This window comes from Camelina sativa, chromosome 11 (assembly GCF_030686135.1).
Source record: "Camelina sativa cultivar CO46 ecotype springtype chromosome 11, ASM3068613v1".
Classification (NCBI taxonomy): Eukaryota; Viridiplantae; Streptophyta; class Magnoliopsida; order Brassicales; family Brassicaceae; genus Camelina; species Camelina sativa.
In genome coordinates, this window is record NC_141890.1 from 12,184,448 (window position 1) to 12,202,610 (window position 18,163).

Consider the following 18,163-nt stretch of genomic DNA (forward strand, 5'->3'; position numbering starts at 1 on the left):
GAACAAAAAAATATGCTTAAAACATATTTTATATAAAAGAAATATATTTTAATCCATGAAAATCTATATATACATTTTCAGAAATTTAAGAAATAATTCCTCAAGTTCCAACTTATTTACAACCCTGCCACTCTCTTTATTAGTTGAAATGTAAATTTGAGCTCCATGATTACAATTTATTTTTTAACAAGCCCAAACAAATATTTTTGTAAAATCTCAAAACCCTGAAATATTCCCCCCCCCCCCCAATCGTTTATCTTCAAAAAATATATAGAAAATAGAAGGATTTTACTTGCCTTTCATGATGATCTTCTGCGAGATCATTGTTACACCTGCTTGATTTCCAAATCTCTTCCCCCAACAATTACGCAAATCATAAATCAATCAATCGAAAAAGACTTTTGCGTTAGAATATAGCATATCTCATAAAGATACCATAAAAAACAGATTGACATAATCATCTCTTTAATTACTCGCATAAAAGATCTTTTAGATATCATTACAAATTTGTAGGCCGACCTAATCGGTTTCTGTATAAATAGTACTCACCTAAAACGAAGATCATACACAAGCATTCACTGGGTAAGTAGTCACCCAAGTTATGGCTTCTACTTTTGCTTTCTTGAAAGATGTTCGTCCCTACAAAACATCATGGAGGGTTCAAGTCAAAGTCATCCATTCATGGCGTCTAAACATCGAAAATGGTGAAACACTTGAGTTGGTTTTGTCAGATTCGATGGTAAGATTTTACAAAATGTTTACGTTTACGAGATACAATTATTTTCAATTACTAATGCATCTTATGTCTTTCATACTTTCAGAGTAAAAAGATTCATGCATCAGTCAAGAATTCATTGGTAAACAAACATGTGAATAGGCTTACTATTGGTAACTGGGTTTTCATTGAGACATTTGCTCTTAGCTATGCAACTGGTCAATTCAGACCAACCACGCATCTTTACAAGATGTCATTTACCAATGGAACTATGGTAATGGACAGTGACCCTGTTTCTGATGCTAGCTTCCTTACCTTAACTAAGTTCAAATCCATCCACAGTGGTCAAGCTAATCCCCACATATTTGTTGGTAAGTATGTACTTAAAATAGTTTCAATATACACTCAATATATATATTTAAAGGTTCCATTTTGCAGAGGTTATTGGTCAAATTGTGAGTTTGGGTGAATTGGAGGACCTCGAAGCCAATAACAAGCCTACCAAAAAACTCAATTTTGAGCTACGGGACGAAACGTAATGCTTATCTGCTACTGTGTCTATATTATTATTATGTTTTGTAACATTTGCAATCACTAATCCAACTTACTCATTTTATGTGACAGAGATGACAGAATGTCATGTACCTTGTGGGGTTCATTGGCCGGGCACGTATTTACATACGTGTCAAGACTCTGATGGAAGCATCATCACCTGTGTCCTCAGATTTGTGAAGATAAAATCCTTCAAGGGTAAAAACATTTAAGCGTTAGAAATTGTTTATCATTTAACAGATGCATTATTCAACATACTTATGATTCTACTTAATCAGGTGTAAACTATTTGACTAATTCGTTTGATGCATCTCAAGTCCATGTGAACCCACTATTCAATGAAGTTGATGTTTTCAGACAAGTGTAAACCTATCTATTCATTAACTTTCTATTATCTTTCTTCCGATTATAAGTGAGTTTGTATTGTTATCCTGAATATATACATAATCGTGCTTTAACAGGCTCCCCGATGATGGGCTCTCTCTCATATGTCGTCAGAGACAACCAAGGTGGGGGATGGTTGCTGTTCAAGCTGATAATGCAGAAGATTTTCCTAGGAGAACTATTGAAGAGTTGAAGAATTCTGTTGAGGTATGTAAAGCTTATGTTAATGATATGAGATTATTCTAGATATTCAACAAAAAACATCTATCTACAGATTGGAAAGGCAAGGATTCATGTCACTGTCTACGCCATTGACACAGACTGGGCTTGGTACTATATTAGTTGTCGTTCTTGCAATAAGAAAGTCGAGAAAGTAAACGATGGGGATAATGGGTTGAATAACAAAAGGTCAAAACCAAGGTTTTGGTGTTACAATTGCAATACTGTCGTCACTAATGTTGTATCACGGTAATGGAAAAAAACCAAACATTCAAACTATTTCAAATCTATATTTATTACTTTACAATCAAATCCCATTTATATTTATTACTTTCTCTATATTTTTAGGTTCATGCTCTATGCTAATGTCATGGACTCTACTGGTGAGACAAAATTACTGTTGTTTGATTCTATTTGCTCTGAGATCATTGGGCAGTCTGCCCCATCAGTTCTTGGTGGCTCAGTTGATGAGGTTAGCTAATCATAAGATAATTTTCCCTGTAATTTAGGGTATGACAATGTCTCTAACTGTTTCATTTAAATTCGCCTTTAGATTATAGATCCAGAAAATTTGCCTGATCCAGTGAAAAGTCTTATTGGAAAGACTTATCTCTTTCTGGTAAATGTCGAGAAAGCTCACATATTTGATGGTAAAGACAACTACAAGGTCTCCAAAGTCCTCTTGAAAGATGGGTTACTCGACGAACAACTGTTGGAAAATTCATCTGACACACTAAATGCAACACCTACTGTAACTGGTGACCAAGTATATGATCTACACATTAATCCGCTATAAAAATTAGGGAACCTTGATAAATTCTCGATATAACTAGGTATTGTTTACAGGGACCTCTCATGTTAGAATGTAGCCCGCAAGTGACCGACTCTACTACTCCATCCTCCAAGCGTATTTACCCTGCTAACAGCGGGACTTCTAATCAAAACTCAACTTCTAAAAAGTTGTGTATTGAACCAGTAGATTTAGAAAAGTCTAATCCGGAATTTCGAGCTGAAAGAGTTCATGAAAAAACTCAAGGATCAAACAACAAGGATGGGGTTGGAAAACAGATGGGTGTCTACGATGGCAGTGTTGTGACCAAATCTATGGATGAGGGAAAAGAAAAGCCGGTCGGAGTTAAGATCAAGGTTGAAAAGAAGGAATGATTTGTGTCTTGTGTTTTCAGTTTTTCTTTTGTTTTCAAACTATTTCAATTTCAGTTTTGCTTTTGTTTTCTCATGTTACAACTTCCACAGTTTGTCTCTTCTTGCTTTCGTGATATTGTTTCAAGAAAATAATTGCTGTTTTCCAGCTATCTTCTCAAACTTTTGAGTTGCTATTATAAATTTTTTATTTCTATCTCCTTCTATGGTTTAGACAACTGCATCCTATCAAGTTGGGAGAAGCATGCTTATCTAACTAATTAACTTAAACTGAATCCTAGATAAGTATTTAATGAAGTGTATAGAACTCACCTTCTTTGTAGATATCTTGACCGCATGTTTCACTGGAATTCATAATCCCACCATACGGCAAAATAGCCTGAGAGAAACGATTAAGTTTTGATATAAGAGAAAATTAAGTATAGAACGCAAAATATGAAACTATGTAAATAATAAACCATGTATATACGAAAACATGAGAATATAACAATCATGTTTATAATTTGAGAAATTAACTCCATGCCAGACTCAAAATTAGTATAAGAGCTGCCCAAATCTTTGTTTTGCAAGACATATTCATAATTTAGTCAAACAAAGTATTTAAACTGCCCAACTATAACACTCAATCATCAGAGAAATGCGTAAACCTGTTTTCATTATTCCTATTAAAATATATGTATCCCATAACTGTCTCCTTTTAAGTTGTAATTGAAACAAACTATCTATATTTACTACCCAATCAAATATTTGATTCTAACTAATGAATCTTATACTCTTCTTAGTAGACAACTACTGAATATAATTGAACCAACCTGTTTAAGGAGTGAAATAAACACCCTCTAATCAGTAACAACTTATCATCTTCGACTTAATTCGAAAAAACTTACAGCCACCATGAAAAAGGAAAAGGAACCTTCTCTCTCGGATTTTGATTCTAATTCTAACCCATCCAAAAAAACCCGGTTCATTCAAAGTACTACTCCTAATAGTCAGATTACTCAATCAAATGCATCTAATAGTAATGGTTCTGTTCTGCTAAGTACAACTTTTAGCAGGGTTTTAGGCGATATTACAAACCTTGGTCATTCTTCTACTGGTAATTTTAGGACACCAACATCTCTTCAACAGTCCAATCCTGCCAAAAAAACACCAAATGCTCTGGGTGATTTACAACACACATACTTATGAGTATCCTTTGTATTTTCTTATCTTCATTGCGACATACATAAACTAAATTTTGAGAACTAATTTCATTACCAGGTTCAAGTTCTTTCTTGGGGATGCATTCAATTGAAAATAACAGCTCCGGATTGACTCAGAGATCTTCAATAGCTGTTCTCACGAACATCACCAATCTACACCGCCGGGTTGCTCCAACAGAAACACTTCCTTCTGCTGATATCCACAATAAACGAGAAGGTTAATGCTTGCCTCAAATCCCTTTTAAACACCAAATACTCATACATATAAATTGAATCAATTGATATTTCTTATAAAGTGGACCAATGTGCTGCTAAGACATCATTCATAAGGGACCAGAAACAATCAAAGCATGGCACGACAGTCGACATGTTTCCTATTAGATATTTGCAAGAAGAATTTCTAAATGCATCACCCACAGCTTTTATGCAAGGTAATCTATATACACAACTTTATATATACTTAAATATAGTTATCATGTTTTCTATAAGCCATGGTTAGGCGACATAATATTTTAACTGTTAACGGTGACAAATAGGTCAAACTTCATGTTTTATGAACTACGAACCATTAGTGGAGAGTAGTACTGATGATGAAAGCATGGACCAGTTCAACGATGATAGTTTGAGTGAGGGTGAAACTGCAGAGGAACAGTCCTACTATATTAGTACAACTGACGATGAAACTGAACAGTACCCTGATGAAGAAATTGCAATTCCAAGCAATGCTAATATAGAAACCCAGAATGCTACAGAACAATTCACTGATGTATCAAATCAGATCGCCAGAAGTGAAGAACATGTAAAATTCATGGCTAAAGTGGATCAAATGTTGCAGAAAAAAAGAGAAAAAGAATCAGCTGATCAGAACATCCTTCAACCAAAGAGAAGAAGTCGACCATGTTTGCAAAAAATCTTCAATTGTGAAACATCAAATTCTAAGAAATCAGGTATCAATCATTTATTACATGTTCGACTAAGATTTTTGTTTCGAGTAATATATTTACTGTGTAGGAAACTCTTTTTTCTTTCCCAGATTATCTTGACCACGGTGATGCTACATACAAGTGTAAGTATTGTGGTGCCTTCATGTGGTATGATGAACGTATAAACAAAAGTAGGAACCAAAAAGACCCAACATTTACACTATGTTGTGGTCAAGGAAGTGTGAAATTACCCTTTCTAAAAGAATATCCAGAGCTTATCAAGAAATTGCTCAAAGGAAATGATGCAATGAGCAGAAACTACAGAGAAAATATTAGAATCTTTAATATGATTTTTGCCATGACTTCTCTTGGTGGAAAGGTGGACCAATCTATGCCAAAAGGGAAAGGTCCTAACATGTTTCGTTTGCAATGAGGAAACTATCATTTGATTGGCAGTTTAAAACCGGATGAGGGTGACTATTCTAAGTATTCACAACTATATATAGTTGATACTGAAAACGAAGTAGATAACAGAGCTACTGTAATCAAGTAATTTTCTATCTACATATGAAATAAATATGTTTTATTTACTTCACTATACTTATAGTTGTTAATTTAATTTTTGCCTCTTTCTGTAGCAAGGGTAAAAATGCAAAGGCAACCGCAGGGAAGCAAAAACTTAATAAAGAAGTCATCGAAGCCCTAATGAAAATGCTAAATGATGTAAACCCTTATGTCAAAATTTTCAGATCCGCTAGAGAGAGGTTTCAATCAACTACTGATGAGCCATTTCACATGCGTATTGTCTCTGATCGAAAAGGTGTTGATGGGAGGATATACAGTATGCCTACAACATCAGAAGTAGCAGCTTTAATACCTGGGGATTTTAAAAAACAAATGCCTGACCGTGATATAGTCATTCAAGAGAAGAGTACTGGTCACTTGCAGAGGATTAGTCAAATTCATATCTCCTATTTAGCTCTACAATATCCTCTCATTCTATGCTATGGTGAGGATGGTTTCAGGCCTGGTATTGAGAAATGTTTTCAGAAAGCCAACAACAAGAAGAAGAAATGTATTAGCATGAGGCAGTGGTTCGCATTCAGGATTCAAGAGAGGGAAAACGAGTCTCATACTTTGTTGCATTCTAAGAGGTTGTTCCAGCAGTTTCTTTGTGATTCTTACACCACTATCGAATCAAACAGACTATCTTACATCAATTTTAATCAGTCCAAATAAGATGCGAGAACTACAGCTCCATTAAAGAGGCAGCGGTAGCTGGAACAACTACTATGGGTGAAGAAGGTAATCAAATTAATATACCTTCTTCTTTCACCGGTGGACCGCGGTATATGGTTCAAAGCTACTATGACGCAATGGCAATCTGTAAACATTACGGATTTCCTGACCTATTCATCACCTTCACATGCAATCCTAAGTGGCCAGAGATAACAAGATATTGCCAATCAAGAGGTCTAACTGCTGATGATAGACCGGATATTGTTGCAAGGATATTCAAAATCAAGTTGGATTCTTTAATGGTAGATTTGACAAAAAGGAATATGCTAGGAAAGACAGTTGCGTGTAAGTTTTTTCTTTTATGTACTCGAGGTTTTATTACTGTTTTTATATTTTTACATATCCTAAATTATTATTTGTTTCTGCTATTTCAGCTATGTATACTGTCGAATTTCAGAAGCGATGATTACGGCATGCTCACATTCTCTTATTCATGGCTCCTCAAAGTAAGCTACCAACGGCTGACGACATTGATAAGATTATTTCTGCAGAAATTCCAGATAAAGAGAAAGAGCCAGAGCTCTATGAAGTTGTTAAGAATTCAGTGATTCATGGTCCATGTGGTTCAGCTAACAGGAATTCTCCGTGTATGGTTGATGGATCATGTTCAAAGAAGTACCCAAAAAAACATCAAGATATTACAAAGGTTGGTGGTGATGGTTATCCTGTTTATAGAAGGAGGAGAACAGAAGACTACATTGAGAAAGGTGGTATTAAATGTGACAATAGGTATGTTGTGCCTTATAATAAGAAGCTCTCTCTACGTTATCAAGCTCATATCAATGTGGAATGGTGTAATCAGAATGGTTCTATTAAATACTTATTTAAGTATATCAACAAAGGCCCAGATCGTGTTACGGTCATTGTTGAGCCTGTTGGTCAGTCTAAAACAAATGAAACTGTAACTCCTGGCAAAGCACCAAATATCAATGAGAAAAAGAAGAATGAAATCAAAGATTGGTTTGATTGCAGGTAGTTTTGATACACTTAAACTACAATCCGCCTATTTGATTCTTTTAACCCTATCTAACTTGGCTCCTATCTTATTAGATATGTATCTGCTTCAGAGGCAATTTGGAGGATTTTCAAGTTTCCACTTCAAAATAGATCTACAGCAGTTCAGAGACTGTCTTTTCATGTCGAAGGGAAGCAACCTGCTTATTTTGATGGAAATGCTCATATTAATGATGTTCTGGAACGTATACTGAATCAAGATTCACAGTTCATGGCTTGGTTGACTTTGAATAGGAATAATGCTGTTGGAAAGAATGGTAAACGAGCTCGAGATCTTCTATATGCTCAAATTCCATGGTATTTTATTTGGGATGGAAAGAATAAGCAGATTAAGAAGAGATCAAAAGGTTTTTCTTTGGGTCGTATTAACTACGTTCCTAGAAAAATGGAAGATGAATACTATCTGAGGGTGCTTCTTAACATTGTCAGAGGACCTTGCTGTTTTGATGACATCAAGACATATAATGGTGTTGTATACGAATCGTACAAGGAAGCATGTTTTGCACGTGGAATTTTAGATGATGATCAAGTTTTCATAGATGGTTTGATTGAAGCAGGTCAGTATTGTTTTGGGGATTATATGAGAAATTTTTTTGCTATGCTTCTTCTATCGGATTCTCTGGCTAGACCAGAACATGTATGGTCTCAGACATGGCACCTTCTATCCGAGGATATAGAAACAAAAAAGAGAGAACAGTACAACAATCCAGGTAATTATGTATTATAGATATCTAAGCCTAATTTCATATATATTAGTACCATTTCGAATACTATTTTTCTTGATTTACTCTCACCCACATAAATTTTTGCAGAACTGACTCTGACAGAAGCTGAGATTAGAAACTACACTCTTCAAGAAATAGAAATGATTATGTTGTTTAATGGTGGAACTCTCAAAGACATTGCGCATTTCCCTCAACCATCACGCCAAGATATTGATAATTCCAACTGGTTAATTGTTGATGAGATGAGATACAACCGTGAGTTTTTGGCAGAAAAACATGCTAAATGGATAAAAATGCTAACGATTGAGCAGAGAAGCATATACGATGAGATCACCGAAGCTGTATTCAATGATTTAGGTGGTGTTTTTTTTGTTTATGGCTTTGGAGGAACAGGGAAAACATTTGTGTGGAAAACACTAGCAGCAGTTGTTAGATCAAGAGGACAGATTGTTCTTAATGTCGCCTCCAGTGGCATCGCATCTTTGTTGTTAGAAGGAGGTAGGACTGCTCATTCAAGGTTTGCAATCCCTTTGAATCCTGACGAATTTTCAGTTTGCAAAATCAAGCCTAAATCAGATCTAGCTAACTTGATCAAAGAAGCATCACTTATTATCTGGGATGAAGCTCCAATGATGAGCAAGTTCTGTTTTGAATCTTTAGACAAAAGCTTTTCTGATATTATCAAGAACAGAGATAACAAGGTATTTGGTGAGAAGGGTCTTGTTTTTGGAGGTGATTTCAGACAAGTTCTTCCAGTAATAAATGGAGCAGGGAGGGCAGAAATTGTTATGTCATCACTTAATGCTTCGTATCTTTGGGATCACTGCAAGGTCCTAAAGTTGACTACAAACATGCGACTACTATCAGACAATATTGGAGAGAATGAAGCTAAAGATATCCAAGAATTTTCAGATTGGTTATTGGCTGTTGGTGATGGTAGGATTAATGAGCCTAATGACGGTGAGGCTCTAATCGATATCCCAGAAGAATTGTTGATTGAAGAAGCAGAAAATCCAAAAGCAGCAATTTGTAAGGAAATTTATGGAGATCCATCAGTAATGCACAAAGAAAATGATCCTAAATTCTTTCAAAAGAGAGCTATTTTAGCACCGACCAATGATGATGTCAACACAATTAACCAGTTTTTGGTAGAGCATTTGCAAGGTGAGTAAACGTTTATATAGCTATTATATATTTTTTACATATTATATTTAAGTTATCTTTAATATCTTCAAACAATTAACAATTTGTCTGCTTCTAGGGAAAAAAAGGATCTACCTAAGTGCTGATAATATAGATCCTACAGATTCAGATTCATTGAACAATCCGGTAATCACTCCAGATTTCTTAAATAGTATCAAGTTGTCAGGTTTGCCACACCATGCTTTACGTTTGAGAATTGGTGCGCCGGTTATGTTGCTTAGGAATATTGATCCCAAAGGTGGGCTGTGTAATGGAACTAGGCTCCAGATTACTCAACTAGCTAATCACATTGTCGAAGCTAGAGTAATAACAGGTGACAGAAGTGGTGAGATAGTTTTAATCTCGAAGATAAATTTAACACCTTCAGATACTAAACTCCCATTCAAGATGCGTAGAAGACAGTTTCCACTATCTGTTGCATTTGCTATGACAATCAATAAGAGTCAGGGACAGTCTCTAGAGAAAGTAGGACTTTACTTGCCTAAACCTGTGTTCTCTCACGGCCAACTTTATGTGGCATTGTCTAGGGTGACATCAAAAAAAGGTTTGAGAATACTAATACTAAACAAAGAGGGAAAGATTCAGAAGCAGACAACTAATGTTGTTTTCAAGGAGGTTTTCCAAAACATACACTGAGTCATCTACTTCTGAATAAGGTAAACTTTACATATCTTATATTAGTAGCTATAACATTTATACGTTGGAAACACAAAGAACAATAGTTTTCATATAATTGGGATTTTCTTTATAAATGCAGGTGCAGAATTATCAATAAGGCCACTGATTCGAGACCCATGATGGAAGCATATCAGAACTGATTGTTAGGACTGATATAAAACAATATTTTGCTTATTGTAATTTTTTTTAATTTAGTTTCTAGACACAGATTCAACCGGCAGTTTACTTTTCATTATCATAATTTACTGAACACAATTTTAATAATTTTTGATTGAGCTTTTAGTTATTAAACTGTTTGCTAATCACTTAAATTTGTAAAAGTCAATTCATTGAACACACAGAAAAAGTTAAAAACTAATTGTCTACAATGCATATATAGATACCAACCTTAATCAAATTACCTTAAAGACACATTGTGGTGATAGCAGTTCTTAGTTACGGTTTTTTACTTCAGTTATGTACTTCAACTTGAAGAAACAAAACACAATTAGCTTTATATATTACAGTATCAGTTAAGGTTTATTATTAGAAAGTAAACAAATTCTTATACTATTTACCGTCTTACCTTGACTAAATACAAGAATCAATATATGCATTATCAGACACTTTTATTATTCATTGCTCAGAATCTCAAATAACCTGCAAAGTAATCCTAGATTATTTTCAATACCAGGCATGTGATTTGAATATAAGTGTTAATTTCATTAACTTACCAGTATAGCCCCATATAGATTGCTTCTTTACTCTTCCACTTCTATTTTCAAAGTTTAAATTATGTAACCCTGTAACAGGAATTAACCTGACAAAAATAAAACCAGATTCACATTAGACTTGATTTTAATGGAAAATACAGTATGAAAAAAACTAAACAAAGATTCAGTATCTTATCTTTAATTCGTAAACTACTTGCAAGGGAAAATATATCCAAATTACTGCTTTCTTCTAAGTCAACCTTCAACACATTTGTTCCCCAATTATAATTTTACTGAAAGTAATGTTACCCTGACCAAGTCAAATTAAACATGACAAAAGATCTAACCATGTATCCATGTAAACAACAACAAAATTCAAAATCAATTTTGAACAGAACCTACAAACATTTGAAAGAAGACTCAATTCGATTATATATATTCAAGGTTCACACAAAAGCTATAATCATACATCAAAGATGAAATAAATGAAAAATATAAATCATTTGATAACTATCACGCAGAATTAGAAAGAACAGATATAGATATTACCTTAGTGATCCATTGTAGACGGAATTTTTTCCCTACTTGCAAGGAAAAAGAAATCCAAAACTCACAGGTAAGTTTTAGGCCAAATTTCATTCCAATTGTTGTCTCTAAACTTCCTCTTATTGAAAGTAATTTAACCCTGACCAGGTAAAATAAAAGATTAGATTTTTTGGATCTATAAGTCATAGGCATTTACAAATTAAGAAATGGGTATCATTACTTATCTTTGGTTAAGTGTTCGTCATTCGAGTTCCTGATTTTTTTTAAAAATCCCAAAATTAGGAAAAACATAAACTTCAATATAAATCCAAACATTAGAAGATGTAAACAACAAGGTTAAATTCAACACCCATTTACATGTAAACATTCTAACATTTGAAAGAAGACCCATATTCGTTTATAGATTTTCAAGCTCTATTATCAAGTCAAGCAGGAATCTTAACAGTTTCTGAGCTATAATCAGAAATAGAAAGAATAGATCGGAATCTAAACAAACGGACAATTACCTCACTTATCAATTGAAGACGCCATCGGAAACTCCAGCTTTTACAAATTGATGATGGATCTTACTCTGAGTTTTCCAATTCGAAAATAGAGGTTGTCTGATCCATCTTCGACTGAATCTGATCTATGTTGTCGAATCGACTTTTGCTGTCGAGACAACCATTTTTTTTTTGTTTTACGTTTTCCTTTTGTTGTTGTCTTTTTTTTTTTTTTTTTTGCCACCGTAAATTAATTTGTTGAAGCAAAAAAAAAAACAACAATGGGCCTGGACCTTACTAAAACCCAACATAGATCAATTTTTCGATTCATTTTTATGGTCCATTATTATTTTAAAACAGAGTCTTCTTTACTGAATGCAAAAAAAAAAAAAATTCACCAAATATTGCAAAATCTAACATATATTTATATGAACACAAAAAAACTATTCCCCACACCAAAATATGCATGTCAAATTATGGTAAACTCATCTCATTATTCAAAACAATAGTATTACAAATATATTTACACTACATTAGCTATATACAAATACAAAGAAACAAAAATTAACTAATACTTTATCCAATTGAAATATATGAACACTAATGATATTTTCAATTATTAAACCGCAGTCACTATATCTATTCAGACATGAAAATTATACAATCATTTAGACTTTATAAATTTTTAAAAAATATAAAAATCTAAAACTAATTATTCAAATATATAGACAAATAAATAATTAATTTATTTTTTGTATTCCTAAACGAAAAAATAGCCCTGCGGTGTACCGCGGGTGTATATGTAGTGAGATAACAAAATTAAAAAAACGTAAACTAACAGTCTCCTTAAATATTCAAAATTCGCAATTTTTCCTAGCAAAACTATGGATCACGTTAAAGTTGTACAGAGGGAAAAAACACTTTGAACTTCTTTAAACCTTTTTGTTTTCCAACAACAACTTGAATTTCTTTCCCTCTAAAAATGAAATACATGCAATGATCTCAAAGCATTCGTCGTATAATTGGAGCTTTTTTAGGTAAAAGAGCCAGTCTATCAAATTAGGTATACTTTCGATTCTTGACATCCATCGAAATTGAATGACTTCGAACCTTATCATCCATATATAGATTTGAGCATCTTGCAATCTTTTTAAGATATGAAACATAATCTATAATTCCAAAAAAAAAACGTGTTGCATAGTCATGATTAGCGCTTAACAAACATTATAGATTACATTAATATTGACAAACAACAATTTCGGTAATTTATTTTCAAATTTAGTAACCCCTCGTGAATCATGATTTAATTCTACTATCGAAGAAAAGTCAAGAGACAAAAAAAATAAGAACTGTGTGAATCAGCTACATCGTGGAAGGCAAGAATAAAGAGGCGGCCACGTAAAGATACGTTAGAAATCCTTATACTTAAATCGAACGGTCTACAATAAACGAATGACATCACCACGTGATAATCCCACGGTTATATATTAAAAGAACACTGTAACATAATAAAGTGAGACGCAGACGATTAAAGCAGTTTTTCCAACGCGACACGACCAGAAGATCATATCATCAATGAGGTCGATCGAACCAAAGCGAGAAAAATATTCTCTTCCTTCTTTAGCTGCTTGCCTTGGGGAATATAAATTGTAGGGTTTTTTTTTTTTTTTTTTTTTGGGTCATTACGAGAGAACCGCACATAGAAAAAGGGAAAGGGAGAGAGGAAGGAAGGATTGATATTTGTTTCGCCAAAAAATAAAATTGAAAGGTAAAGAGGTTAGAGAAGCTCTGGATTCCGTCTCTTCCCGTCGTCTGCGACGGTGGTTATGCCCGTTGGCTCTGAGGTAATATATCTATCTCGCAGATCTCCATGAGGTTTCTTGTTTTGATCAGATTTGGATCTAATTTTTGGTTTTGATTTAATCCTTTTGGTATGCGTGTAATCGTGCGTGTGGGATTAGGATTTGATGTGTGTTTTGGTCATTTGATTGAAATTTTAGGGTTACGTTAGGTATTAATTGATTCATTTCTGTTTGTATTGGTTGATACATATCCTTAAATTGGATATATATATATATATTTTTTTTTCCCTAGCTTTTTCAGATCTGTAATGTTTTAGATGTTGTGAGCTTTGATCTCTCATCTGCATTTTTTTAATTATTATTATTGCTGGTAGGTGTTTGAGGTTTCATCAACGATGATGAATTTTACTGGTAATTGATGAGAGTCTAATGTAATGTAAGTTTTAAGTCTATTTTGTTAGCCCACCCCTGCTTGCTTGGTTTTTGGATGGTTTTGTTTTCTCAGGTTTCTTGTGTTTTTTATCTTTGGATTGCTTATATTTTTTTTCTTTTGTTGCTACAGGTTATATCAGGCTTCTTTATAAGTGGATTTTTATCTTTTGAGATATGGAGCAAGTTTTCGTCTGGCCAAGTTGCTACCACTATCGGCTTTTCTCATTCCAAGAAGCGCTCGATTGGCGGTTTCTTGTTCGTTCAGATTTCCTTGTTGGCTCTTTCGTTAACTGCACTTAGTGGTCATACCTTCTTCTATGATCTTTTACGGAAGGCGTGAGGCAAATTTCTGAGAGACAGGTATGGCTTTCTATTGAAGCTGTTGAGACTTTTTGTTTTGTCTTTACACGATGCTTCCGTCCTTAGATAGTTGGAGTTATTGGAATTTTTAGTGCGTGGTAGGTTATCCCAATTGGAGCTGTTTATAGATTTCCTTAAGATGTTTTTTTTTTTCACCTTTAAACAAGGAAATTTGAGAAATTGTAAAACTGCTATAAAAAATTAGGAAAATTCAGAATAGTAAACAATGAAAACTCAAGTCTTGTATGACATCATCAGAGAAAGACACTTGCAGACAAGATTTAAGAACGTCAAACATACCAATCCTAAAGATTTATTTTGTACACATCTTTAAATTTATCTGGGAATAATTTTATGTTTGGCATTTTTGTTATATTGCAGGACTGAAGTCTGCAAAATCTTCTTTCGCATAGTCCTAGAGAATCCCCTTTATTAGCCCCTCTTCCATATCTTGTGCTTATGGGCGCCGGTTGAAGAAAGTTATTTCGTTTTCTTTTTCAAGTTTAGATGTGTCGTTTCCTTTAATCTGAACCCCTGAGTGAGATGTTGTGAGCATAGGATCCTTCCTTTTAGCCTACACTTTCTATCTTTTTGGTTCCTTTGCTTCTTTGAGTTCTCAGTATGTGTTTTTCTCTTCTCTTGCTGTCTTTCTCTTTCCTTAATGGTCAACCCATTTATGTTCAAAGTAAATAACGGTCAGTCTACCCAGCTGGAGAATCATTGATTTTACTGCCTTGGTGTTCAGTCCTTACTACGAGCGACTGGAAGATTGATGCTATATAAATCTTTCAGAAGTTCTTTACATACATAAAATAAAGAGCCTTATTTTACTTTACTGGAAAAACGATGGACAGGTAACTTAAATTTCTTTTAATATCTAAATCACTTTGGCATCTGGCCCCTTCACTTTTGCTTACGAGTTTGCTTGTCAATTCTTTTTGTGTTTTATAGATACAAATTAATTAAGGAGGTTGGTGATGGAACTTTTGGTAGTGTTTGGCGAGCTATCAATAAGCAGACTGGTGAAGTTGTAAGTTGCTTTCTTTTGGAGCTATATATGCCTGTAGAATGTTCTGTTCTTAATTTTCAACTAACTGAAGTTTTCTGTGAGCAGGTTGCAATCAAGAAAATGAAAAAGAAGTACTACTCATGGGATGAATGTATTAATTTGAGAGAAGTGAAGGTAGTGATTTGCCTTTGTTGAGATAATCTCTTTTTTTTGTTTGGTCTTGTTTACTGGAACTTATTACTAGTTATTCGTGATATTAGTCGCTCAGGAGAATGAATCATCCAAACATCGTGAAGCTGAAGGAAGTCATCCGGGAAAATGATATCCTATACTTTGTCTTTGAGTACATGGTATACTTTATTTCTGCTTGTAGTTTAATATTTTTTTATTCATTGCACTGAACGTATGTCATTCTTACTTGATCAGGAGTGCAATCTTTACCAGCTGATGAAGGATCGACAGAAGCTTTTTGCAGAAGCTTATATCAGAAATTGGTGCTTTCAAGTCTTCCAGGGCCTTTCTTACATGCATCAGCGTGGTTACTTCCACCGCGATCTTAAGCCAGGTAATTGATATCCTTGAGTTGCCAGATACGAAGCCTCAAACACCTGTCTGAAGATTGACTGTTTTGATTTTAATCACTTATTCTTTTAACAATCATGGGTAAGTAGTTTGTCGCTGAAAATCTATATTGTGTTATTGCAGAAAATCTATTAGTCTCGAAAGACATCATTAAGATTGCTGATTTTGGCTTGGCACGGGAGGTTAACTCGAGTCCACCTTTTACCGAGTATGTTTCTACACGTTGGTAAGATTCGCTTCACTTCTGTATATTTGTAGTTCAGTGACCCTAATATTTGATTAGATTCTTCATCAGTGCTACCTTACTGACCCTTATGTCTCTGTTCTAATAATAGGTATAGGGCCCCTGAAGTACTCCTACAGTCATATGTATACACATCGAAAGTTGGTTAGTATCCATATTGCAAAAAAAAAAGATTATCTTTAATCATTGCAATCTAGTGCTTTATTAATTTGGCAATTGATTTTTTGTTCAGATATGTGGGCGATGGGAGCTATTATGGCTGAGTTGTTGTCTCTTCGCCCAATTTTTCCCGGGGCTAGGTAAATTTGCGTTGATTAATTTGTATCTTTCTTATTCTAAATATTGTAAAATTAAATGTAATAAACAAGTGAAAATGTTGTTTTATCATCCTTGCAGTGAAGCAGATGAAATCTACAAAATCTGCAGTGTCATAGGCAGCCCAACTGAGAAGACCTGGTTGGAAGGACTTAATCTTGCTAAAACCATAAACTATCAATTCCCTCAGGTACATGCTCGAGCTTGAAAAATTGTGTCTTGAGCCTTGCTAGTATTTGTATCAGAGAATAACGGTTGTCATCTTACAGATTCCTGGTGTACCTCTTTCAAGCTTGATGCCATCTGCCAGCGAAGATGCAGTTAATCTTATCGAGGTATAATAACAGCTCGTAAAAGGGGTTTCTCTATGATTACAAGAATGTATTTCTTTTAATTCTCAAGACACTAATCTCCACCTTTTAACTTGATCATTCAGCGGCTTTGCTCGTGGGATCCATGCAGCAGACCAACTGCTGCAGAGGCGCTACAGCACCCATTTTTCCAGGTACGCCATGAAAGTTTTTGATTGGACGATATGCTAGGACTGTTATATCTCCCGATCTTACTGTGTTCTCTTGTGGCAGAGTTGCTTTTATGCCCCACCATCTCTTCGTCCCAAGCCATCTGTTGCAAGAACTCCTCCTCCGCCTGGTACTTTCTTATTTGTTGATTGCAAATTTCCGGGTGTGGATTATTAAACCTGTTTTGAGATTGTTGCAAACTAAATTTCGTATATGGTTCCTTCTAGTCGGGCCAAGGGGATCATTTGAGCACCAATCAGTTAAAAGACAGCCGGTGTCGCTTGCCAATGCTAAGCCATTCAATAGCTATGCTAGTCCAAAGTCGCATGCTGCTTTTGGCAGTGGTGTCCAGCGGAAACTTGATATGGCTAATCAAGATGGGACGAGAAACACTAAACCTGTGAGAAGTTCCGTCAGAGACTCCAAATACAGACCACCTGGGAAAAAGAGTCCTCGTAAGTAAAACCTTTGGGCCACTCTTTTTTCTTTTTAACACGCACACTGGTTGTTTTACTTCATCTAACCAAACAAATCCATTCAATTGGAGATAATGCAGCAGCAGCATTGAACAAGAATCGGTTCACTCGTAGTGTATCAGAGGCTGCTGATAAACTCGCAAACATGACTATTGGAGGAACTGGATCTCGCAGACACTCTGTGTCCGTGGTTGGACAGCATCAACAGCTGAAACCACCTTCGATGAAGGCAGGTTGGGTAGGAGAAACACGTGACATGTACCTTAGACCAACACAACCCACCACCAATGCCTACTCTAGGAAAGTCGCCGGATGACACCTAAACCAATAACTCAAGCAAGCCTCGTCTGAGCAAATATTTTACTTTATAAACTATGTCTTATATAATCTATCCTCTGGTGTTTATCCCTGAGTCTCCATTTCATGAAAAAACAAACAGTGAAGTGTCTCCTTTTCTTTTACAATGGTCGTGTTTCTCCGGCGTTGCTGGTTCGTTCCGCTTTTATTTTCTTTTCTTAATTCCGGTCGTGTGATGGTTTGTAATTACGTGAGCGTGACAATAATAACATTGTGGTTTGCAATAAAGTTCGATTTGGGACTATTCCGTGTGGTTCTTTACTTTTTTTG

The 18,163-nt window shown here is 34.9% G+C and overlaps 2 protein-coding genes, 1 long non-coding RNA gene and 1 pseudogene across 48 annotated transcripts; 3 read left to right on the forward strand and 1 right to left on the reverse strand.

Moving 5' to 3' along the window:
* Positions 1 to 46: 46 nt before the first annotated feature.
* On the reverse strand, positions 47 to 12,029 carry LOC104723140 (uncharacterized). Of its 39 annotated transcripts, none has more exons than XR_015572173.1 (13): positions 11,820 to 12,029; positions 11,534 to 11,566; positions 11,317 to 11,452; positions 10,789 to 10,874; positions 10,641 to 10,714; positions 10,477 to 10,542; positions 4,800 to 4,871; positions 4,289 to 4,423; positions 4,109 to 4,166; positions 3,344 to 3,410; positions 1,361 to 1,457; positions 550 to 639; positions 47 to 351 (listed from the first exon to the last, which is right to left on the reverse strand). It is a non-coding gene; the product is annotated as an uncharacterized LOC104723140 (long non-coding RNA). The 39 variants fall into 39 exon arrangements; XR_015572168.1 differs by having other exon boundaries at positions 4,289 to 4,426; XR_015572175.1 differs by having other exon boundaries at positions 10,463 to 10,542.
* Positions 564 to 3,231, forward strand: LOC104723139 (replication protein A 70 kDa DNA-binding subunit B-like). 2 transcript variants are annotated; one of them, XM_010441459.3, is made up of 10 exons: positions 564 to 739; positions 822 to 1,086; positions 1,154 to 1,250; positions 1,340 to 1,465; positions 1,546 to 1,630; positions 1,729 to 1,858; positions 1,926 to 2,119; positions 2,219 to 2,342; positions 2,424 to 2,636; positions 2,717 to 3,231. In XM_010441459.3, exons 4-10 carry the CDS (start codon positions 1,342 to 1,344, stop codon positions 3,032 to 3,034), a joined length of 1,188 nt encoding a protein of 395 aa, XP_010439761.1. In that variant the 5' UTR covers positions 564 to 739; positions 822 to 1,086; positions 1,154 to 1,250; positions 1,340 to 1,341; the 3' UTR covers positions 3,035 to 3,231. The 2 variants fall into 2 exon arrangements, with proteins under 2 accessions (XP_010439761.1, XP_087330937.1); XM_087474811.1 differs by lacking the exons at positions 564 to 739; positions 822 to 1,086; positions 1,154 to 1,250 and having other exon boundaries at positions 1,321 to 1,465.
* LOC104723138 (uncharacterized) lies at positions 5,320 to 10,053 on the forward strand (annotated as a pseudogene). The gene is made up of 5 exons (XR_015572165.1): positions 5,320 to 5,705; positions 5,795 to 6,740; positions 6,830 to 8,179; positions 8,282 to 9,358; positions 9,456 to 10,053. The product of XR_015572165.1 is annotated as an uncharacterized LOC104723138 (transcript).
* Positions 12,030 to 13,164: 1,135 nt separating the features above from the next.
* LOC104723142 (cyclin-dependent kinase F-4) lies at positions 13,165 to 18,137 on the forward strand. 6 transcript variants are annotated; one of them, XM_087474806.1, is made up of 17 exons: positions 13,311 to 13,639; positions 13,972 to 14,033; positions 14,160 to 14,389; positions 14,771 to 15,243; positions 15,341 to 15,419; positions 15,504 to 15,572; positions 15,659 to 15,748; positions 15,825 to 15,963; positions 16,104 to 16,206; positions 16,316 to 16,368; positions 16,457 to 16,523; positions 16,621 to 16,729; positions 16,809 to 16,874; positions 16,976 to 17,044; positions 17,124 to 17,190; positions 17,288 to 17,515; positions 17,608 to 18,137. In XM_087474806.1, exons 4-17 carry the CDS (start codon positions 15,236 to 15,238, stop codon positions 17,850 to 17,852), a joined length of 1,392 nt encoding a protein of 463 aa, XP_087330932.1. In that variant the 5' UTR covers positions 13,311 to 13,639; positions 13,972 to 14,033; positions 14,160 to 14,389; positions 14,771 to 15,235; the 3' UTR covers positions 17,853 to 18,137. The 6 variants fall into 6 exon arrangements, with proteins under 6 accessions (XP_087330935.1, XP_087330933.1, XP_087330932.1 ...); XM_087474808.1 differs by having other exon boundaries at positions 17,617 to 18,137; XM_087474810.1 differs by having other exon boundaries at positions 17,620 to 18,137.
* The last annotated feature ends 26 nt before the right edge of the window (positions 18,138 to 18,163 follow it).